The sequence below is a fragment of the Siphateles boraxobius genome, unplaced genomic scaffold, assembly GCF_051911475.1.
Source record: "Siphateles boraxobius isolate OS27281-9 unplaced genomic scaffold, OSU_SipBor_1 18, whole genome shotgun sequence".
In the NCBI taxonomy this organism is placed as follows: domain Eukaryota; kingdom Metazoa; phylum Chordata; class Actinopteri; order Cypriniformes; family Leuciscidae; genus Siphateles; species Siphateles boraxobius.
In genome coordinates this window covers 5,867,531-5,892,883 of record NW_027508788.1, presented here as the reverse complement: position 1 = coordinate 5,892,883, position 25,353 = coordinate 5,867,531, and the positions used below count along the sequence as shown (strand labels likewise).

Here is a 25,353-nt window from a genome sequence, read left to right as displayed (position 1 = left end):
GTACCTTTGTAGTTCAAGTGCTAAACTACTTCACAAAGATGCAGTCTGACCTCGATCCTTGTCTTTTGTTGCTCAATGATGATGATTCATATAAGTTTACATTAGTTCAGAGAAGACCGTTAATATCTGGCTTCACTGCTGCTAAAAAAACAATATTACAGCAATCATTTACAACTGACATGGACCTTAAAAGATTCTGTCTGTTTTCATTTTATAATAAAGTTTGTTTAGAATGCAACACTTTAAGGATTAATGGAGTCAGAATACATACTGTTACCTACTGGAGTAAAATAGCCCAAGCTTTTAAATAATTATTTTAAATGTGATAATTTGCTACCATGGTTTATTTTTATGTTGCCTTTAATGTACCCTGAAGTATTATTTACTGTACGTGTGTGTGTGTGTGTGTGTGTGTGTGTGCGTGTGTGTGTGTGTGTGTGTGTGTGTGTGTGTGTGTGTGTGTGTGTGTGTGTGTGTGTGTGTGTGTGTGTGTGTGTGTTTTATGTGTGTAATTTATTATTTTATAATCCCCCAAAAAATGCAGCCTTGTTGAGCATAAGAGACTTATTTCAAAAACGTTTTTTTTAATCTACCCTACCGTTCCCCAAACTTTTGAATAGTAGTGTATATTTCAAATATACTGTATAAAAAATATTTTATATATAAGGTCAGAAAGTACAAAATACTGTATACAGTATATAACAACAAATAGATTATATATAAATGCAACAAATCATTTTCTTTCCTTTAGGCCATGTTTTATCTCACCTAGTGCACAAAACACATTAAAAAAAAAGATTTAAAAAAAGAAAGCATGACGCCCCCATTAATAACATTTTTTAATTCTGACAAAACGAGTAACCAGTGCTAAGTCGACTTTTGAAATCCATTTAAAACCACCAGTAATTTTCACCTTTCATAGGATGCAGGGAGCAAGAACCTTGTGTAAAACGAATCAATAAGCACTCTATAAAGTTTCTCCCTAGGCAGGCTAACAAACCTCAGTAGAGAATCATACCGGCTTTAAAATTCTCAAACACAGAACCATCATTTGACACATACACTTTATTAGCTGAGAAAGTGATTTATTACACTGAAAGCTATTCCTGATGTTAAACACATCCCTATAAAGCCAGTTGTGCGATCGGTCACGGCACCCTCGCACGCAAGCCTGTGTGTGGGCTAAAAACGTAAGTGTGTCTGTGTATTCGGCCGCAGCTCATTCACTTTGCAGCCGAGTCCTGCCGTGTAATTGGAAAGCACCCATCTCTACACAGCCTGGCGCCCTGCCCACGGCCCATATAATTGAAAGTGTGCTGTGTGTCGTAAGTCCAGCGTGGCTGTGGAACACAGGCCTCCCACAGCAGCTGTTCGTCTACCTGCACCGTAATGACAAAGCATTGTGGAACAGAAGCACATGGATGCGGTTCCTTTTCCTGTTGATGTGTGGACTCATAAACTCAGCAGTCTAGAGTCATATAGTTCTGCCTTATATACACACATTACATACTGTTATTATCTTTATCATAATATTGTCTTAACATAACATCATTATCTTTATACTTAAGTCCTCATAACACTGTAACTATTAAACAGATCATAAAAACAAGGCATACTTTACAATGTAATGCAATTGATCAAAAGCTCTAATTGTCTGATAATAAATGCAGCTTAATTATGACATGCAGATTAATTGTTGAAATTGCTTTTATCAATATTTGCTTGAAAATTAAGATAATTCAAAGGCATTATTTGATTGTGACAGATATTTTTTTATACATTTAGACCTAAAATTTTATAATATAAAATATTATATTTTTCTTTTCCACTTTCCAGTCAAGTTTGCAGTATTTTTTAATTGTCGCATTGCATTTTTGTTCCCTTTCAAGGGAACTTCGAGCTGCGTCAAACGCTGCGGGAACGCCCCTGCGTTGTGCGTCATGAAGCACGTATGGAATCAGCCCAATGGAGAGATGAAACGTCATAGGCGGGTGACGTCATCGACCAGGAAACTATAAAGCACCCCAAAAACACAAGCGCATTAGCTTCTGTGCTTTCAGTCGCGCTACATGTGAATCTGTCCCTGTGTGATATTGTCTGTCTTACATACCCTGCACCACACAAACAATTTATCCCTATATATTGAGAGATTATGGCGGACGAACAGCAGTTTAGAAAGTGTGTTCCTCCCTGCTCGCGTTATTTAACGAGCGGGGATACACATGATCTTTGTGTTGTTTGTTTGGGAGTTCAGCATGCCCAGTTTGCTCTCGAGGGAGCAGACTGTGAGCATTGCGAGCGTTTGCCGTTAAGGACGCTCCGCTCCCGCCGGTCGCTCTTTGAGGAGAGCGGTTCGGTGCGCGCTCCCCGCGGTTCGGGTCCCGCTTCTGCCGAGGCAGAGCGGCGGCGCTTATCGTGGGGATCGCAGATGGATCTCACAGCGGGGTTTGAGACGGGCTCTGCCTTATCTCTCCCTTCACCTGTGAGATCCAGTGCCTCAGTCCCGGGTTCGGAAGCACGCGCTGCGGTTTCTTCCGCTCGGGCTGAGGCACCAATGCTGCAGCTATCCAGTTCTGAGGAACTTGATGTTGTTAGTGTTGAGGGAGATGTGGAGGATTCGCCACCCCACACTCCTGAGAGTGATGAGCTTATGGAGGTGTTAACAAGAGCTGTTGAAAAACTTAATATTGAATGGCCAGTGACTAGACAGGAGTCTGTTTCTAAATCAAAGTTGGATGAGAGATTTTTGCCGTCACGTGTGCAGCCTCCACGCCGGTGCCTGCCGTTTTTCCATGATCTCCACACCGAGGTGTCGAAATCATGGAGAAAACCGGTGTCATATAGAGTGTTTAGTCCCCAGACTTCAACATACGCTAATATTATGGGAGCCAAGGCTCATGGTTATGGTGCTTTGCCTCGTGTGGAAGAGACGCTTGCGAGCCATCTCTCCCCCGAAGCAGCATCATCTTTTAAGGCACCGGCATTACCCACCAAGCCTTTAAGAAACACTTCGGCTTTAGTGGGTAAAGCATATTCGGCAGCAGGTCAGGCTGCGTCATGTCTGCATACTATGTCAATCTTGCAGGCATACCAGGCTGATCTGCTAAGGGACATGAGTGAGAGTGAGGAGGTCAGTACTGACGTAGTTCGTGAACTGCGTCAGGCTGCTGATTTATCCCTGCGTGCCACCAGAGAATCGGCCAAATTAATGGGTCGTTCTATGGCAGCTCTGGTGGCCGCAGAAAGACATTTGTGGTTAAATCAGACTAATATTAAAGAGAGAGAAAAAGCTTTTCTTTTAGATGCTCCTCTTTCTCCCATGGGGTTGTTTGGTGATGCTGTGAATTCAGTTATCGATAAATTCCAAGAAGAAAAGAAACAAACTGCAGCTTTTAAAAAGTTTCTTCCCCTTAAAGTTCATGTCCCTGGGGCTGCTGGGCGGGAGCAGCCCCGGCCGTCTTCGAGCTCATCACATAGAGCGCAGCAGAGGCAGAGTGTCGCGTCTCGTGCTCCCCCTGCTGGACAGTGGGCTCAGCCGCGACACTCTCAGCCGAAGCCTTCTCCCAGTAGAACTGATCTGAGGACAGTTATATTGGCTAAGAAGGCTTCGGCTAAGAAGAAGTCCTGACGCCAAGCCGTTCAGGATGCTGAGGGTGGTCCCCACCGAGGCGGAAAGGTGTTCACCTCTTTTTACGGTGCCCATTCCTCCTCGGTGCCCTCAGGGGCTCGTTCTGCCAACCCCGCCTTTATGCCGGGGCACAGACGATCCCAGCGAGCGCTTTCCCGAGGGACGCTCGCTCCCTCTGAGGAGGGTCTCAGAGCGGTCAGACCAGTTGTTCCCTGCCGGTGCGCCGTTACAGGGCGCTGCGTCTGCTGCTCAAGTTACACCAGAGGCCAGTCTCGAGAGGCTGGTACCCTTAGTAGAATTTCTGGCAGAGTGGAAAAGCCTTCCAAAAATATCTCATTGGGTCCTGCAGACAGTAGAAAAGGGTTATGCTATCCAGTTCAGGTGTCGTCCACCAAAATTCAGAGGGGTTCTGCACACAGTGGTGGGCCCCGAGCAGGCTCTGGTATTGGAACAAGAGGTGAAAACGCTCCTTCAAAAAGAGGCTATAGAACGGGTTCCTCCTCCCAGTTTGGAGTCAGGTTATTACAGCCGATATTTCATCGTTCCAAAGAAGGATGGGGGGTTGCGTCCAATTTTAGACCTGCGCATATTGAATCGCTCGGTAGGGAAGCTAAAATTCAAGATGCTCACTATCAAGCAGATCGTGTCTCAAATCAGGTCCGAGGACTGGTTTGTCACGATAGATCTGAAGGACGCATACTTCCATGTGTCCATCCTTCCACAACACAGGAAGTTCCTGAGGTTCGCCTTCGGGGGCGAGGCGTACCAGTACAGGGTTCTTCCGTTTGGCCTAGCTTTATCTCCCCGCACTTTCACGAAATGCATGGATGCAGCACTAGTGCCTCTGAGGCTTCAGGGCATTCGTATTCTCAATTACATCGACGATTGGTTGATTTTAGCTCAGACCGAGCAGATGGCGGTTCGGCATCGAGATGTCGTCCTCGCTCATATCAGAAAGTTGGGGTTGAGGCTGAACGCAAAGAAAAGTGTATTATCTCCTTCCCAGAAGACCACTTTTCTGGGTGTCGTTTGGGATTCGGTATCGATGCGGGCGCGACTCTCTCCGACCCGCATCGCTTCGATTCTCTCAGCTGTGAAACAAGTGAAGCTAGGCCAGCTACTCACTGTCAAGCAGTTTCAGAGACTGTTGGGTCTGATGGCAGCAGCGTCCAACGTTATACCTTGCGGCCTGTTGTACATGAGACCGCTACAGTGGTGGCTCAGGACCAAGGGATTCTCCCCGAGGGGAAATCCGCTCCGCACGTTCAAAGTCACGCGGCGCTGCCTTCGTGCTCTGGTCATGTGGAGAGAAACTTGGTTCCTATCCAAAGGTCCTGTGCTGGGGGCTCTTTGTCGTCGCATAACGCTAACGACGGATGCTTCCCTCACAGGGTGGGGGGCGGTCATGAGTGGTCGCCCAGCCCAAGGTCTGTGGCAGGATCATCATCTTTCGTGGCACATAAATTGTCTAGAGATGTTGGCTGTGTTTCAGGCTCTGAAACACTTCCTAACAGACCTGAGAGGCCATCATGTGTTAGTTCAATCAGACAACACGTCGGTGGTCTCTTATATAAATCATCAGGGGGGCCTGCGGTCTCGCCGGCTTTACAAGTTGGCCCGTCAGATCCTCCTGTGGTCCCAAGGGAAGCTACTATCTCTGAGAGCAATGTATCTCCCTGGGTATTTGAATGTGGTAGCAGACTCCCTGTCGAGGCAGGGGCCGAGGCCAGGGGAATGGAGACTCCACCCCGAGGTGGTGGAGCTCCTTTGGTTGAGTTTCGGTCGCGCCGAGGTGGACCTATTCGCTTCCTAGGAGACCACTCATTGTCATCGGTGGTTCTCCATCACTCTTCCAGCCCCCCTGGGGTTGGATGCTATGGTGCAGCCGTGGCCGAGGTCACGTCTGTACGCCTTTCCCCCGATTGCTCTGTTACCAGGAGTTCTGGAGAGGGTCCGCCGGGACGGGGTCAGTCTACTACTAGTAGCCCCGTTCTGGCCGGCCCGAGTATGGTTTGCGGACCTGATTTCTCTCCTGGACGGTTCTCCTTTGGAGCTCCCGGTCAGGAGGGATCTACTCTCCCAGGCGGGGGGCACGATACTTCACCCCCGCCCAGAATTGTGGAAACTGTGGGCTTGGCCTCTGAGGGGGCCCAGCTCATAGACTCCGGTCTCTCAACCGAGGTTGTTGAGACCATTCTTAACTCCAGAGCTCCATCCACGAGGAAGCTTTATGCCTTGAAGTGGAAACTTTTCACTTCTTGGTGTGGAGAACACCTGCAGGACCCAGTTAACTGCCCAGTGGGTGCAGTGCTGGAATTCCTGCAGGAGCGCTTCTCCACAGGGTTATCCCCCTCCACACTAAAGGTGTATGTGGCGGCACTAGCTGCTTACCACGTCCCTTTCAGTGGAGTTTCTCTTGGGAGACACCCGCTTATAACTCGTTTCCTCCGTGGCACTTTGAGGCTGAGGCCAGCAGTTCGTACGAGGGTGCCGACTTGGGATCTGGCCATTGTATTAGAAGGTCTTTCCCTAGCTCCTTTTGAACCTATCGAAGAAGTTCCCGAGAAGTTTCTCACTTTTAAGACTATCTTTTTGCTTGCTATCTCTTCACTAAAAAGAATCGGAGATTTGCAGGCTCTGTCGGTTTCACCCTCGTGCCTGGAATTTGCACCTGGCATGGTTAAAGCTTTTCTGCATCCTAGACCAGGTTACGTTCCTAAGGTTCCTACTAATATTGTTAGACCTACGGTTCTGCAGGCTTTCTGTCCTCCTCCATTTATGTCATCGGACCAGGAGAAACTTAATTCACTCTGCCCTGTTAGGGCATTAGACGCTTATGTCCACAGAGCTGCCCTGTGGAGGAAATCAGAACAACTTTTTGTATGTTTCGGGCCACCCAGGAAAGGGTGTCCGGCGTCTAAACAGAGAATGAGCAAGTGGGTGGTTGAGGCTATCTCACTTGCTTATGAGTCGGCTGGCCAGCCTTCACCTTTGGTTGTCCGAGCTCACTCTACCAGGAGTATGGCTGCTTCTAAAGCTCTTTTGTCGGGGGTTTCCCTGAGTGATGTTTGTGATGCGGCTGGATGGTCTTCACCGCATACTTTTATTAAGTTCTATGACCTAGACTTAAGCTCTACCCCTGGGGCACAGGTGCTCTCGTCCTCTGTGCGCTAGTCTCACATGACGGTCATTTGGTCCTATGGCGACGTGGGTATTCGCGTTCCCGCAGCGTTTGACGCAGCTCGAAGTTCCCTTGAAAGGGAACGTCTCGGTTACGTATGTAACCCTAGTTCCCTGATAGGGAACGAGACGCTGCGTCGCTCCGCCATACTCCCGGCACTCCCGTTAGCGCTTCCTTCAAGCCTATCAGAAGCTAATGCGCTTGTGTTTTTGGGGTGCTTTATAGTTTCCTGGTCGATGACGTCACCCGCCTATGACGTTTCATCTCTCCATTGGGCTGATTCCATACGTGCTTCATGACGCACAACGCAGGGGCGTTCCCGCAGCGTTTGACGCAGCGTCTCGTTCCCTATCAGGGAACTAGGGTTACATACGTAACCGAGACGTTTTTCAGCATCTCATTTCAGAAGTGCCATATTTTTAAGATGCTGTGTGATTTTTTGTGTGCTTATTTTACCACATTTAAAAAAAAAAAACCTTGCATTACATTATGCCCTGAAAACCCCCCAATGATAAACGAGTTATAATAAAAGGCCAAGGGTAGAAAATGGCTGCACAGGGACCGAGGTCAAAGTTCAGACCTCACACTCATTTACTACAGTGTCTCTATTTATTGGCTGGATTTAGTGAGAGAGGGACACTTGGGATCTCCACAGGCCACTGAAGACATCCCGTCAGTCATTCGGAATGTCATGAGATTAAACCATAGACTGTGGTCGTTTATCAATGTAGCGTAATGATTTAGGGGTGCAATTTGTGGGATCTTCAAAAGTACAAATGAATTCATATCGCTCAATAAAGGGACAAACCACGATGACCGCGGAATGGATTAGGAAACATCTGAGTTTTCCACTGCAGATGTTCCAAGAGAAATCATAAATAAAAGAGACAGACGATGCCTTAATATGCCTATATTTAGGATTGCCAATGCAGCATTATTACAGAAGTGATTACCGTGCAGAAGAGATGGTTGCTTTGTGTACAAGATGACACAGCAAAACAAGCTTCTCCCCTGATAGCTTATTTAGCCAACTCTTGAGCGTAGGCTATAAATGTACATTCTCCTAAGGTCTATTTGAGCTAATCTAGTGTATTTTAAGTCATAATAAGCCAAGATGGATAATTAGGAACCCCACTTCCCTGAAGACGCCAGAGGAATAACCCTGGCTGGCCTTATAATGTCTACAGGGTGTGTCTATTAATGCCTGGATCAATACAGCCAAAGTTTGGATAAAAGACAACTTGGTGGATGGACTGAAATAACTATATTATAATGTCCTTAAACCCAAATCAACCAGCCACATTTGGCTGTTTTTAAGCAATATGATATTGCTTTTATATAATAATTCATTAAACAAGAAGTAAAGGCAAATTCAGCTAATACTTTACTACAGAAATTGAAAGTTATTCAGTCAAGAGCAGAGAGTGATTTTCTCTTGTTCTTTTTTTTAATTAACACTATTAACAGAGACTGCAGCAAGTATATTAGGCTGCCGTCACTTTAAGATCTAACCTACTAATCTAATATACTGACACATTAAATTTTCCCAACTTTTTATGTTCATTTAAGACATGTGAAAACTCGCCAAGCTGGGCATTATTTTTTGTGTTTGCGTGAAACTGACTGTTTAGGTGCGCACCTGAAGTTCAAAGTAAGCTTGCTTGTTGCTCTGTCTCAGACTGCGCACACAGAAAGCCGCCTGGGGAACAGTGTGAGAACTCTTTCGCAGCTTTAAGGTGCAATAAGCCATTTCTAAGAAACACTGTTGAAAGTTGAAAATTGCTACAATTGATTGAAAGCAATCAGCAATACTCGTGACTCACTCATGATGGGGGTGCAGAGAGAGTAAGCAAGAGGGAGATTTGAAGAAAAACTGTAGAAAAAGAGATGGCTGAGAGACATTACAAAAGGGAAAGGGTCAGAGGGATATCACTGGAAAAAGAAGGGTTATGAACAGACAAGAGCTTTAAGGCTTTACTTTAATTATAGCTGCAGTAAGCAATTTTTCAAAAACGCTAAGGAAAAGTTGTCAGACCAAGCACCACAACAAACGTGTAGCCAATCAGCATTAGCAGTATGATGGTGGAGGAGAGAGAGAGTGAGCAAAAGGAAGATTTGTGATTTTGGTGTTTAGCGTCCTTGTTAGTGCATGGGAGGTTTGAGACCGACTCAGTTTTGAAGGCGGAGCAATTAAGAGAGGGGTTGGTTTGCAAAAGCAGCTGTATCAATATTCATATCGGCAAGGAGTATGTGACGATACATCATCATATCGTGATTTTTTTTAAACAGCCCTAATAACGACATAGGAAAGATACCATTTGAATTACTTTCAGAAAGAATTTTTCCAGCCGATGAATGATAAAAACATTGACAGCCAATCAGAATCCACCCAGCTCAATCATTTAAATAGGCAGATGACATAACTGAAGCATGAGCTTAGCCACTTACAAAAAACAGAATGTTAGTGTGCATTGGTGTGGAAGCTAATATGGTTATCATTATAGTTATCTTTATAGATTTCGTTCTAGGTGTGAATGAGCCTTAACTCACAACTGAGCAAAGAAACATACTTGAATGCATGCAAACAGAATGCAGATCTTTTGGAAAGGTGCTCAAACAATCAGATTTAAGGACTGGAACTAATAGATTATTTTTCACTAGCAATTCAGAAAGGGCCATGTTCAATGAGGTATAGAGAGCCGACAGGAACAGGAACTTCTGTTCAGCCTGATCTTTGAACACGAAAATTCACCAAATCCCATCTTGCATCTCTATTGCTACGCTCCTTTCAATTAAAGGCTCCACATTATGTGTCAACCTCTTTGTACCCCTTTTTAGATTACTGTTTCATTGCATCTTCCTGTCTAATTTGTTCAAGAAATGATGCTGCCAAGGGGGGGAAAAAATTAGAAACAGCAATGAGAAAGATTGGGGCAGTACACAAGAGAGGCTTCTAGTCTAACTATCCAAGTAATTAACAGTAAGCAACAGAGTTCACACAAGTCCTCCTCCCGTCTTACACCTCCCCCATTAAGAGTGTCAAGGGAAAGGGTAGTTACATAACCAACTCGGCAAGGTGGGATAAAAAATACAGCATAAAAAAAATAAATTAAACACTTCTTCCCTAAAATAAACACAGAGTGGACAGCAGTTTAACATTTAATCAGAATGCCTAAAAAAGTGCAAGTCAAAATTGGAGTTAAAAAGGTTAATAGAAGCAGAGAGAAGTGCACAGGCAAAAGCAATCGATAAAATGGAAAAAATAATCTGCAAATTATTTTAAAGGTTGTAAATAAAAAAAATAAAAAAATATGATTTAATGTTAAAGGGTACAGAAATCTGTTTTCTATTTTTTTAAATCACATTACCGTAACACTTACTATAATAAAATATAAACATTAGATGAAAAACTTAAAAATGTATAAAATTTGAAATGTTGTCTTTTTGTAAATAACTGAAATAAGATGAACTAATAAAATAAAAATAAAACTGAAAAAAAGAATATATTTGTTTTTAAAGACCCAAGTTTGATTAAACCATCAAAATAAGACAAAAATATATTGTAAATTTTAAAATCCTTTAAATATCAGAGGGAAACAAAACACTAAACTTGGTTGTGGTATTTATCTGACAGACAAAAAAAAGAGTAAACAATCATTTATTTGTTCTCTCTTGTTTTTGCATGTGTTTTGCAGCCTGAATATGTGTGGACAATTTAGCATGTTTCATTGCATTATTATAACAAATAAAACCATTGACACCAAGCTCAATATGCTTACAAATTCTTTAATTTGAATAAAAATGTCAATTTTCTCCAGACATCACTTTTGACCAGTACTTTAAATAGAAATAAAAAACGAATAAAAATGACAAAAGACCATACAATTAATAAAACAAAAATAAAAAATAATAAAAAATAATGAACTGATTCAAATATTAATAAATACTACACTGATCTTGACCAAAAATGGATGCACCTCTTGATTGAAATAAATGTTGTGATATTATTTCCTTCAAGAGGTGCCTCAATTTTTGGTCAAGATCTTGTATTGACGATGCAAGAGTCAAGCACTCCACACATTTCAAAGACTTTCAATGAATTTAAGGTCTGGACTCAGATTTACCAATTCATGTGTGAAAATGATTCTTAATTTTAAGCCTGATGAATCTTGGCTTTGTCATCCTGGAATATGGCCATGATGTGTCTTCCTACATGGTTGTTTAAAAAATGAAAAGCTAAACACTCCATTGATTAGGGTTAGAAGAACTGTTGCCAAACATATAACATGCTAGAAACATAATAATCACTGCAATAATGATCCAATCATAAACTCTTAAGCATTTGCCAATTTAAATTCACAGTGACTTTTTTTTGGCTGGGCAGTGTATAATAGTATATAACACTGTATTCCTATACGCTATTTCACGCAGCCGTTATTTTGAAATAGAAAGCGAGGCTCCCTAGGGAAGAAAACCGGAAGTGCCGCCTTTAATCACAGGAGATCGCGAATGCGATAGTATATTGTTGTGTTTAATGTAGAAATGAGTTATTCTAAAACTGTACATACATGTCTTTCATACTTTAGACTATATACAGTGAAATTAATTTATAAATAAAATATTTTTTATATATAATTCAGAAAGTAAAAAAAGAAGCAGGAACGAACTATATACACATCCTATATTGGATATTAACATCCAATAGTGTAAATCACGGCAGCAGCTTCAGGTTGGTAGTCCAAGGCATTGTTGTTTATCTTTACTTGCGGGGTTCTTCCCACCGGAGCCTCGCTTTCGATTTCAAAATAACGGCTGCGTGAAATAAGCATATAGCCGACACATTAAGCGCTACGGCTTCACTCATTCAAATTTCTACATTTTCTCCTTCCATATTTACACTCATTAGAAGTCAATGTCACATCCTTGTTTGTTGTTACTCTTTGTTGGTCAAGAAAATATAAAAATTCCAGTGTACATAACAGGGAAATCTAAACAATTCCTGGAATAATAAACCTGTCTGGTCTTGTACTCTGTGCCATTCCTCACCACCAGGCACTTCTTCATCTTTTCTCCTGTGTCAGCTCTTTGTTGCATTATCCATCCTTCCATCCATGGCTTTTCATTTCGCTGTCTACACCTCTCCATCATTCTGAGTCGCTCATACACAGAGGTGGCTGACTGACTTATCAAGATGGAGGTGTGTAGTGCTGATACAGTCATTGGAGACGAGGTTGGGCTACAGACCATTACCGATCAAACGTTTTGGCTGTGCCATATAGCAAATGACAAATCTAACAAACAAATAAGAGCAATCTTGCTTCATAGGAAAAATTGCTGCATATGTGTCAAGCTGTTATCTCATTACCTGAGAAATGTGATTCAGTGCTAAAAAAGAATCAGATATGATGCATATATCTTACTTATCAATTGCTGCTATCAGAAGCACAAGGCAAATCGGAACAGCTGGGAATAAGGAGATCATATTCTTTTCTTAATCCTTTAAAGAAAAGTGACTCAAATGGAGATAAGCCAGCAGAGGCCATATTTTGTGGAAATTTTTGACTACATCTTTGTGACTCCATCTTGTTCAAAGTCATCTTTAGTCATGGAAAATGTATTCATAATCAGAATTCTTAATTGCATTGATGACAATCCAGAGACCTCATCAAACTTAATTTAACCAATCTCTTTATACTGATTCTCCCAAGCTTCCTGGTGTATAACTTGCAAGGAAGGACAAAGACTCATTAAGGAGCTAATGACTAAGGAAGCGTCACTTTAGCAACTTTTATCCAGCATTAGCAAAATGACACTCTTTACATTGTGTTATATAGGATTCCATTGCTTATAAAGGCCTGTTCACATTAAGGATGATAACTGTAACTATAAAGTTGTAATAATCATTATAATTGTTTGAGTCCACACTAAGCAGCAGCCATATCACCTTTTAGCCCAAGACTGGTTGCCCACTGAAGCTAAGCAGGGCTAAGCCGGGTCAGTACCTGAATGGGAGATCTCCTGAGAAAACCAGGGTGCTGCTGGAAGAGGTGTTGGTGAGGCCAGCAGGGGGCGCTCGTCCTATGGTCTGTGTGGGTCCTAACGCCCCAGTATTGATAGGGACACTATACTGTCAAAGAGCACCTTCCTTCGAATGAGACGTTAAACCGAGGTATTTACTTGTAGTAGCTAATGAATCAGAAATCTCACACATTCACAAGAAATAGCTTACTGACATTGTACTTGACCATGTACATGAAAAATTACATGGATGATGATAACATCAAAGAGGAAAGATATCATTGGATTCACTTTCAGAATACTTTTTCCAGTTAATAAAATCAGAATCCAGTCTTTTTTTAAAGAGTGCATTTAAGAGGGGGCATTTAAGTGGCAGACTTGTCCATGCTTGCATTGCAATGTAAATATGCTTACGGTCCTGTCCTAAGTTATTAAGGTTTTGGGGGGGAATTTTTAGTTGTTTCTCAAAAATTCTTACCACAGTAATACACACCAACCCATTGACAGCTTCATTTGGGGTTCTTCCGGAAATGTTAAACTTACATCTTTAGATATGGATAATATTGCACTTTGCACACTGTTGGCTAGATGATAGGCAAACTCCTCCTTACTACCGTCAGTGGGTTTTTGACCTACCTTTTGCCCTCAAACTTGAAAAGATCAAATTTGGAATTAGAATGAAACCTGATTTTTTCTTGAAATCTTGGAGCCCATTTTTAGATTATTTTAAGGAGATGAGCTCTGGATAAACTTTTTTTTCTGGTTTATTTAGTTGTTTATATGTATATGTTACTGTGATTACATGTTCATTCGTATGTGAGCATTTACTATGCTTGTTTAATTTTTGATTTTTTCCCTTTATTTAATTATGTAACCATCTGATGCTTGTACTGTGCTTGAGATGCTTTTCTTAATAAAAACATTTTTTTAAAGTAAATACCCTTAAAATAAACAGAACGTTATCGTGCATTGGTGTGAAATATGCTAATATACTAGTTTTCTTTATAGTAAATTTCATATCCTGCTCCATCCACTGTGAACACGAGAAATCTTGCAAAATCTCTCGCATCAAACGTGACTTTAAATTAAATAAACATGGCGGACCAACTGACAAGAAGAAATGGCACTTAGTGTATCGACTGCTTTTTACAGAAAATTTGCGGGGGGAAAAAGACGAGGATGAAGTCATGGAGAAGGTGTGAACATGGACTTTACATGTTACAGCACGAGCTAGAGGTGAGTCTTCCATCAGCTCGCTTTCTGATTGGATATTGTTTCGTTTCAACATGTTGAATATTTACGATTCGAGATCGGGGCGGCTTAGACGTTCGACAAAATTAGATTCAGTCACTCTTAACAAACCTTACACCACAGGAAAATCTAATACGATGATCTGTAGAACCATCAAGATAATCGAGACTTTACCTACAATTGTCAGAAGGGGAGAAATCGATCCAAACTCGCGCTGAATATCTTATAGTGTGTATTAATGCATGACCAACCCCACCCAACCACTAACCCTACCCTTAATGACGCTATAAGCTCCACCCCAAAACCGGTCTGAGACTGCTGGCCTGGCGCTGCTGTCCTCACACTGCTGTGACGTATTGCTCTGCGGTTCTGCAGTTGGTTATTATTGCATGAGACTGCTATGGCCCATCCTAACATCCACAACCACGTCTGTATTTCCCATATAGCGGTGGTCTGATCCACTGGCAAAAAAATATGAAAGAAGGCTGACAAAGCCTGCCAGAGGAGAGTTGAGGGACAGCCACCCCTTCCCCAGCATCAGCCTATCCCTCCCTGCCTGTTGTCCTTGTGCATGGGTCTAAGGTGATCCATCACTTCAGCCCCGTCGTGTTTCTGAAGCACAGCTTGAAGGACAGAGGAAGACGCCATAGGTAAGAATCCCACGGGGAGAGAAAGGGACTTTGAAAGAGGTTCAGAGGATTTCCAATCTATCGGCTCTACCTGGCCTCGACGGAGACAGTTGCTCAGTGAAGCGAACACTTTGAGGCGGATACAAAGGTTCTAATCTGTGGAGATATTGGCGCAGCGTTACGACAGATGCAGCAGAGCCTATTGAAAAGAATCCATAGAAAATATCCGGCCTCTGCACTAGTTAAAGAATTTCTCGGATAGCCAAGCATTTTTTTTAAACATGGGGAAAATTGAATTTTACAATATAAAATAATTGTTTTCACTTTTAAAATATTTTTATTTATTATTGCAATGGCAAAGCTGAATTGTCAGCATCATTACCCCAGTCTTTTGTGTGACATGATCCTTCAGAAATCATTCTAATATGATTAATTATTATCAACATTGAAAACAGTTGTGCTGCTTCATATTTTTGTGGAAACAGTGATACTGGAAACAGATATACTCTATTGTATTGTAAATGTCTTTCCTCTCATTTTTGAGCAATTAAATGTCTCCTTGCTGATTAAAACCAAACATTTCTTTAAAAATAAAAAAGTAGTTTATTTAGAGCCAAGAAGTTCTATTCACTGTATTGAACCAGTTCATGTGCATAGTCAGTGTAAATAAACAACTTAACAATCTAAACAATTTACTGATCAAATAAATGATTCACTGACTCATTTAAGTTCTTGCATCTTCTTTTTGAGACAATATATCTAAAAAAAATCTGCCATTCATCACTTTTCGAGTGTTCTAGATTCATTGTATTTTTTAAATAAATTTAGAAAAAATACCCTTATTTAAATCACAATATCTATATTAATACATATTTAGTCATTGTGCCATTAAATAGCTTCAGTATAGTTAGCATTTTTTTTATTTAGTAGTTTGTGATGTCTTGGACATCCCTGTGTTTTCTCTGCACTGTCTGGCCATATTAATGTCTTGTTTAAGGAAACCCTGCACCAACACACCCCTCCTTCCCAATAGCCCAAACAGTCCCCTCCATCCCTTCATGATTTACAGATCCTAACCGGAACTCATTCAGAGGCAGGAGGATCGGATATAACCCAAAAATACACCCCAAGATCCTCAGAGAGCCAGTCGCCCGAGACTTTCAATCAAAAGGTGAATCCCAACCACTCAAAGGGTGTCCAGAGCCCTGCCTCCAGGGGAGAAGAGAGGAAATGGCTCAGCAGAGTGCAAAAAGACAGTCTGCCACGCATTTACTAAAACATGTCGGCACACTGCAGACTTTTGATGAGGACAAAATAAGTCATGAATACACAATGTAGATATCTAAACAACAACATGGACCAAAGGTTTTCAAACTGGGGTTCGGAACCCCCCCAGGGGGCAGCAAATGGGTACAAATTGGATACATTTATTTTATTTATACACCTTTTCTCTAAATAAGTTTGCATTACATCAAACTTGACAAATTTGACATGAACTGTTTTCGAATGACTGCTTGGTTATCATAAGATTAAATCACAATTATTTTATTCTACTGACAGCAAACATTTTGTTTTTCATTTCAGGTTTATACATGTACACTAATGGAGGGTACTGGGTAGAAAAACTTACAGTTGATAAAATAAAGATAATAATAAATAATTTAATAGTAATAAAAAGTAAATATTTTTCAGATAATATTGCACAGATTTATAATATTAAAATATTTATAAACACATATTTTGACAGTATAAACGGGCCTTTATATTAGTAAATTTATATTTAACATATTTTAGTAAAGAGGTCCTTCGCAAGGAGATCCTCATATTTGGGGCTCCGTAGCATCACAAAGTTTGAAAACCCCTAATATAGACAAAAGGAGATTTTCTTATTTTGTCACAGCTTCAAATTATTGTCGAATCTTTGTCAATACAAATATCATTCTGTCAATAAAAGGAGAATTGGAGCTGCAAGTAGGAAGCATGACTCTCCATCAAACAACTCGAGATCACTGGAGGTTTTCACTCTCTTTTCACTCTCAATGCAGATGGCTGCCGGAAACAACTATTGATTCAGGAATTACAGTGAGACTTAGGCAAACATCAGACCCACGCATTAATGAGCAAGTTGGAGGAAAGACAGATAGAAAGTTACCGTGTTGAAATACTCTATCCATGAGATAGAAAGAGTGAGGCAGAGGGAGAAACAGCGATACGGGATGGATTCTGTTCACAGAGGGATCCAATCTGGAGAAACAGTCCCCACAAGCCCCTGGCTATTTTCGTCACCGCTTGGCTTGTGCGGTTTTCTCTCTCTTTTTCTTTTTTTCTTTTTGGATAGCCAAACCCCTTGGAAGAGAAAGCCTTCTGAGAGAATGATGGGGACAGAGGGACATTGCGTCTTTAAACACACATATGGACACAGCCCTATCTGTTTGCCACATAATCTTCTCTGTTGACAGACCAAACAAAGCAAAGAGACTCTTGCGGTGTTCATAGGGGCCTGATTGAAAGTTTCATACATTTGAAAACCAGATGGAACAGAACAAAGGCACTATCTGAAGACATTATTTTGCACACTGTTTCCATACAGCATAACGGCCGTTTCACACAGCAAGCATGAGCGGCGCATGAGCAGCACGTCAGCGCAACTACATCGTCACTGAAGCTGCAGACGCGCGCGACTATTCACACTGGAAGCATTTGTACAGCGTCACAACAGCAGCTCCCAGGCTACATATAAGGCTACATATAAGCAAGCATTTCTTTACAAAGACTTTTGTAAAAAAATTTTTTAGAAGTTGGTCATAAACACATTTGAAGTTTGTTCAAAGCCCAAACTGAATAATTAAAAACAAGTTTCCCTCTGGGGTCCTTCATTTCAGGGTCACACTCAGGGTCTTCGGGACCAAATGGTCCGGAAGGGTTTGATTCATATTTATTAAAAGAAAATCTTTTTTTTTTTTTTTTACTTGTTTTTTATAATATTTTTCTTTTCTTTTTTGGTGTTTTGAGATAATTTAAGATTTATAATTAATATTTATGCAATAAATATGACCCATTTTCCCCCCATTTTCCCCCCATTGAATATAATAGAAAATAAAAAAATATATATATATATTTTTTTTAAGCTGTATTTCATTTTAGAGTCAAGCCTAGACCTCATAAAAGCAATTTTTGAAATTAGATGGATGCCATCTGGTGGACAAACTCAGCATTTTAAAAATGCAAAACCCATATGTAATCTGAATTTATTCGTTTGTTTATGTATAAAAGTGTGTTTGTGTGTGTGTGTGTGTGTGTGTGTGTGTGTGTGTGTGTGTGTGTGTGTGTGTGTGTGTGTGTGTGTGTGTGTGTGTGTGTGTGGATGTGTCTGTTTTGCACTCTTGATGTTTTATAGATTCACCCCTTCACTGTTGTGTGCTTTTTTTCTGCATCGTGGCTGATTTGTAGATTGTACGCACAAAAAAACTCTGTATTGTCACATTTTTGCCAATTTCCCATTCATTTCCTATGGCGCCGCCATAATGGTGGGACCATTTGGTCCCGAAGGCCCTGAGTGTGACCATTTTTTTTACAACCACTTAGACTATTCAAATCCTGTCCCCAATTTTTTGGGGTGTTCATATACAAAGTACCAACAAAGTCACCAAATTTCGGACCATTCCGATGAAGCTATGATTTTACACATTTTTTTATTTAAATTCTTCGGGACCATTTGGTCCGAAGAACCCCAGAGGGGTACATTTTCTATAAAATTTTATTTTCTTTATGTTAGTCTTCATTTCCTTTTCTGACATACTGCAGTTCTTGTTAAAACACACTACACATGCAAATTCTATGCGTTTTGGGCACTTTTTGTGTGAAATCATATTAATTGTGTCCATAAAAAGTGTGCTTTCACTTTAATTGATCGTGGGCAGCGCAGCAAAAATAGACTCGAAGCCGAAACCCCCGCTTCACTGCTGCTCACGCGACGCTCCTGCTTGACGCTCACGCGCTGCTCCTGCTCGCGGTGTGAACGCACTCATTGATTAACATGCACGCCGAAAAAAATACGCGCTGCTCACGCGCCGCTGACGCTTGCGGTGTGAAACGGCCGTAATTCTCTCAAATCTGTTCTGAGCATCCTGTCTCTGATCCGTGCTAATAAAAATTAAAGAGTACAGTGAATGAAAGAGCATAAGTTTGAACACAGTATTTTAAAAGTGCAGTTTAAAATACATTGTACCACTAGCAACACCAAACGGAACTGCAAATATAATAAGTATATGCTGGGCAAAAGGGTGAATTCAAAGGCACACAGAGGCTGTCACGGGGGTCTGAAAAAGAATGTCCTATAGTTCGCACCATAAACTCACACCACTGGATGAGCCAGAGTCAGGTAGCTAGCTTGTAGTGCTGCTGTGTTGCAGATGTTACATTTTTTGACAAAAATAAAGGTTAATGAAAAATAGGGAGCCACACGCTTCTAAAACGAAAAATTGTCAAAATGACATTTTTATTTTCCAAAGTTTCAATAGTGATGAACTGAAATAATTTTTTTACAGAAACACTGGAATTGAAATTAGAGTTTTCATTTAGAATTGCAATTGCTTTATATAATGACCATATTTAATTAGGGCTTTTATTTACATCTAAATACCTTTTTAGATCTTCTAAGTTTTGGTTATTCCGGACATTAATTTTGGGTAACTGTTCTCGATATGATGTTCACGTTGTCATGTAGTTTATCATGTTAGAGGTGATAAACTAGCTCTCAATATGATGACCTGATATTTCAGACTCAATATGTCAGCCCTCCAAAAATATTTCGGCAGAAATAAAAAATTCATTATTTGTGCTGTTTCAGACTAATATTTTCGGTTGCCGAAATTTGGTGCATCGCTAGTTTACAAATTACAGAATCAGTCTAATTCAAACCACTAAGTCACGAACCTGAACCAGTTTATAAAAGTCAATTGTCGCATTTGTGACCATTTTACTCTGAGTCCTGCTCTAGTGGCACAACAATATTTCAGACATATTTAAGATAACGGATACAACAAGAGACTCTCTGGGGCTAGAACAACTTGAAAAGTAAACATCACAAATGTTTTACTTGCTGACATCTTAAAAAATGGTTTAAAAGCACCAACACTTCATCCAGCTGCCGTGCTCCTATTTTAAAACAGCGTTCACTCATGTGGCGCTGTGTGTAAATAGGTTGAGTGTAGCTCTGTGGAGAGGGGCATATGCCCATGTGGCGATGCTATCATGCACACTGATACGACAGTAGGAAACAAACTTGTCTCGGCTATGACTGAATTACACAAAAAGAGGCTTGTATCAGCACTACACTGCTGAGTTGACATACCCACTGCTGAGAAGCTGAAAACATGCCCAATTGCATGACTGTCCTAGAGGTCACTCAAATCCCAACTATGCAAAATTGCCCTTCACCCTCCCCAAAAACAAGCATTTGTCATTCCCCGCTTAATTTAACCATTGACTGTGTAAAATAACACTGCAGAACTGAGAGGATGGAGGGAAAGAAACAGGTGGCTGAAGGCAGAAAGATCATTGGGAGTGAATTATCTGTCCTCTACTCATCCTCCCGTGGCAGCGATGGCTCTCCAGCGAGGAATAGAAGCCATCATGTGCAACACACTGCAGACAGCCACAAAGGAAGGAAGGAAAGGATGAGATGGCGAGGATGTGACACACCATGTCAGATCGCTGGTAGTCTGACTACTATACAAGCTGGGCTGGGCTAAAAACTGAAAAGTTCTTCCTTTGCGTTATTCGCGTATAGGCGACAATGTTGCCAAAACGATCGCCATTCACACGGATCCGCGAAAATGACTAGAACCGCTGTATTATGGATGTTAGGCCAGTAGTTGGCGATGTCACTTGGTAAAGAAACACTACGCGTCTATAGATTGAACACGTAATACGCCACTGGGTGGTGACAAGTGCCTGTTAAAAAATGTATTTGTTATTGAATCATTTATTAAAGATTGTAGCCTAGTACTGTATGATGCTCCTGAAATAAGTCAGAAAGATGTGTTTAATTGTTTTTGTAAATATGACTTAGGGCTGGATGATTAATCGAAAAATAATCGAAACCGAAATTCAGAGCCTATAACCGACGTAATTTTACTATGTCGGTTATTTCGGTTTTTTAATCCTATTAATATTTCCGCCCACTGTGTGTTAATGTACTTTCCCCTTAAAACATATTACCGCGTGTGTAGTCACGTAACTCCGCCCCGTCCAGTCTGCGACATTGAAGCAACATGAGCCCCTTTCGCGTTGATCCCGGGAAATTGCCAGAACAAACACCTTCTGTGTGAACGAAAACACGACCCAGGATTGATGCCAGGTTGGGGACATTCTCAAATCAGAGAAAAAAAATGCACAAGCGTGGTTGCTCAAGAGAAATCGCAGCTCATAAGCAAACTATAGACGCCGCTGGGACATGCCACGTGTCTTTGCGGGTTGTGTGTGTCTGTGTGAACGCACTCTCTTGATTCCGGAAAATCACTGGCAGTGTGAATGAACCAAAGTCAAACGAACCCGGGTCAAATCCCGGGCCACTTTATCCGTGTATTTTCCGGAATCTCTGTGTGAAAGGGAACTCAAACACTGAGTCAACTCAGCAACAGGAGCTGCTTGTACCAAAGAAACACGCAAAAAAAGAGAGAGACTGACAAACGCCCAGCAACAAGAAGCCTCCACTCCACAAAGCAGGTTTCGATAACACTAGCATTTACAAATGCTACGCAATATGAAAAGGATTAGTTTTTTTAGCTGTATACAAGTTATATTTTACTTTTAAGATGGAAATATTTACAATAATTTATTTTGTTTACAAAAAGAACTACTTTCTACATTTTTAGGAAACTTTCTTTTTGCATTAAAACTTAATCACTTTTTTATAAGACGTTTTTATTTCAAGCATTGTATGCTTTGTTTGATTCAATTGTTTGAAATATTTAATAAGTAAGCATTAAAAGCTATCTGTGCGTTTCCTTATTTTAGAATCACAAAGATAGGATTATGCATTCTTTCATTAAAAAAAAATAACTGTGAACATATTTACAGTATAAGCCTTGCCAGTGACACATGAGAAAGATTTTTTTTTGAATAATCATTCAATAATCGTAATCGAGGTAACTTGTTCGATTAATCGCGATTATGATTTTAGCCAAAATCGTCCAGCCCTAATATGACTCATCTTATACATCATGTACAGTCTGTATTTGTATTATTTAACTTTTCCCCATGGTCTTGTGTTAAAAAAAAAAATCTTAATATATTGCCAAATTGAATCGCAATACTTGTAGAATTGCAATTCTTAAAAAAATCGCAATACATATCATATCGACACTAAAGTATTGTGATAGTATCGAATCGGGAGATAAGTGTATCATCCCAGCCATAATGTTTAACTGTAGACAGTGTTCTTTTCAGCAAATGCTTCATTCTTCTTCCTCCAAACATACCACTGATACATAGTACAGAAAAGTTCCAGTTTTGTTTCATCACTCCACAAACAGAATCCAAAAACTTCTGTGGCTTATTTATATGATTTTGAGCAAATTGGAGCCAAATTTTCTTGTGCTCTTGGGTCAGTAGTGGTGTAAGTCTTGGTGTTCTGGCATGGAAACCATCTGAGTTTAGTACGTGCCTTACTGTGTAAGGTAAAACCTCAGTACCTGCAGCCACTCGAGTATTTTTTCTGAACCTGCCTTCTCAGAAAACTGGTTGAAGCCATTGATAGCTTCATTTTCTGCCCCATCCAGGTAGTGTACCCACTGTTCCTTTAACTTTGAACTTGCAAACTAAGTTTCCAACGGTGTCTCTATGAACATTTAGTACCTTCGCTATCTTTTTGTATCATGTTATTTGATACGATGATATCTTCTCTTTGCTTTTTGGACAATTATTTTGACTTTGCCATATTTCTAACATGCAGTTAAACGGGACACTATAAACCTAGCTATTTCAAGTATTTCACGTGTTCTAGCTCAAGCAAACCTGGCGCAACTAATGAAGCCCTTGATTAGTTGCATGAGATGTGCTTAAGACAACACCTGTTTTGCAGATTTGTGCTGTTTTGAGGGATTCTATTCAGGGAGTTGAATAATTTTGGGACTGCAGAAGTCATTAAAAGTTGCATTTTCAGTTGAATTTGGGGAACCACTTACCAGCTATTTCAATTACTTTTGTTTGATTTGTTCATTGCAAAGAGCTGAATGTCAGTAAATTTTGCTAATAAACCTGATTCACAATTATGGGGGTTGAATAATTTTGATTACAATTATACAGCATTATACAAAATTATACAGCAAAAACCTTTACTTCATATTCGTATCCAACTGAAAAACAGAGGCATACAGTTCAAAACACTTCTGACATCCTTATTGTTGAGCTCTGCAGGTGATATTAGAGGGAGGGTCATTTTCTCCAGAGATAGCCTAATTTAATTGGACAAAAACTGTGAAGTGAAATAGGAGTCATCAAAATATTCCTCCAATTTACCTGAAAGAGACTGTAAATTTTAAATGTGTGCATCTGCTTCAATCAGTTTTTAAAAGGCTTTCAAACTAACAGGAAAGCTGCAATTCTCCAATTTTGATTTCATGGGGTTTATGATGCTGTCTCTGCAAGAAATTAAAGAGAAACATTTCTTGTGTAGCATAATTTCAAACTTTCCACAAAGCACAAATACCTGGGAAGCACAGGTCGTCATATCACTTCATCACAGCACAGTAGATAAGGAACTAGAAAATAAGGAACACTGTATGCTGTGGTTAGAGCCGAGCACTGAAAATTACGTGAAGGAAATAACAAGTGAACTGGGCACAAAGAGGAAGTACCAGAAGTCCAGGCACAATGTGGCTGAGCTGCACGATTACCCTCTGACCCCATGTCAAAAAATGATGATCATGATCGGAAGTGACAAAAAAAATTCTGAACGTATGGAGTACCTCAATGTGACATCATCACCTTATTGGTACTGGTTTAAAGCACAACCACCACTCTGGCCCACAGGCCTAAGCATGGGACCACACAGAAGAAATACCAGAAGGGGTTTATTAACAAACTATGGCAGACCTAGACTGTATTATTGCAAAATCCAAACACAATTTATGCAATGCCAGCACATATGTCAGCAGAATGCACACAAATGGATTCAAACATTCACACACATGAACACACAGTGAGAATACCCAGCTCACAGCAGTGGGGGAAGGGTGCACACACAAATATACCATACACTCCCTACATGCACTTAGCCTATTTGTGCCAGTTGAGAGCCGGAGGACAGATTTCACAAAGACACACCAGTGCTGACTGGATGGAAGGCCTTCAGTGCTTCTGTTCAGTTTATGTAGCCAGTATGCTTCTCATTAGCCAAAATTGTTTACTATTCATATTGGAAGTGGGACTTGATCTGAACCAACTGTAATTCCATCAACATAAGCAATCACTCACTATCCTCTCACAACCCTATTTCTGTTGCTAATAAAGCAGCATTCATGTAAATAGCCAGGATAAGCAGGTTGAACTCACAGGCATTGGTCACGGCAAAGCTGTTGGCTGTCTCAATGTTGTCCACGTGGGGTATCAGGTTAAAAGGGGCCTCGGATGCATTAGGGCTTGTGTTGTGAAGAAAAATGGCCAACCGAAAGGCAGTGTACTCCTGATCTGTGTTCCTGATGAACAGCCCGCCTGCAGGAAAGAGGGAGAGCCGTAGCGAGAAAGAAAGAAGTCAGGAGAAGAAAAATAACACATTGCACCAAAGACGTCAAATAGGAAACAGGTTATTTGATTAAGAGGAAAAAGATATATGGGTACAAAAATACACATGGTTCAAGGATATTGAGATTCAAGTAACATGCCACATCAGATGAGTCAAGGGCACACTCTAGTGAGCTTTCACAGGCGAATAACCCCATTATGCACATATATGACGCGTCTCTGGAATATTAAAATGTATGTTTTGGACTATAAACATACTTGTAATTTTTACAAAAAAAAAACAAAAACAAAAAAAACATATATATATATATATATATATATAGAGAGAGAGAGAGAGAGAGAGAGGGCGGAGTAAAAAACTGGTTAACCTTAATGAAATTTGTCAGTTATTTACATTATGGATTAGTCATTGAGGCCCTTTAGGCCTGCCTTTATGACTAATCCATAATGAAAATAATTGACAAATTCCATTGATTGCCGCCGTCTGCGCGTTGTGCTTGGAGAAACTCCTTCAGTGACGTCACTTTACAAGAACGCATTTTATACAAAAATGCATTTAAAAATAAATGGCAGAAGAAGCTGCAAAGCAAGCAATCCGCTGTGTGGCAAGCGCACGACCTGTTATCCAAAGCACTAGAGAACTTTATATTAAACGATTTCAAGCTCATAAACACAAGTTGATGTAACAAGTATTTGGCAAATATGGTGCTGTAACCTGACTCGAGAGTTGTCTTCCCCTGCGCATAACTTGTCATTTAAGATTATATAATTTTCTGTAGATGTCAGATTCAGAAAAAAAAGTGTATTTTTGTTTTGCTTCTGTCCTGAGAACAAACGCGACACAGTTAAACTTCGGGCTTCTCAGCGCGAAGCCCGCGAACGCATGAAAATATGCACAT

The 25,353-nt window shown here is 40.7% G+C and overlaps 1 protein-coding gene across 6 annotated transcripts in view; it reads right to left on the bottom strand.

Annotated features, from left to right (window-relative positions):
• The window catches only part of gria4b (glutamate receptor, ionotropic, AMPA 4b), a 126,793-nt gene that overhangs the window by 98,099 nt on the left and 3,341 nt on the right, over positions 1–25,353 (bottom strand). For all 6 annotated transcript variants that reach the window (XM_077233043.1, XM_077233039.1, XM_077233037.1 and 3 more), the window contains exon 2: positions 24,266–24,424. In XM_077233043.1, coding sequence (XP_077089158.1) covers positions 24,266–24,424 — 159 coding nt within the window. The remainder of the gene's footprint in view (positions 1–24,265; positions 24,425–25,353) is intronic.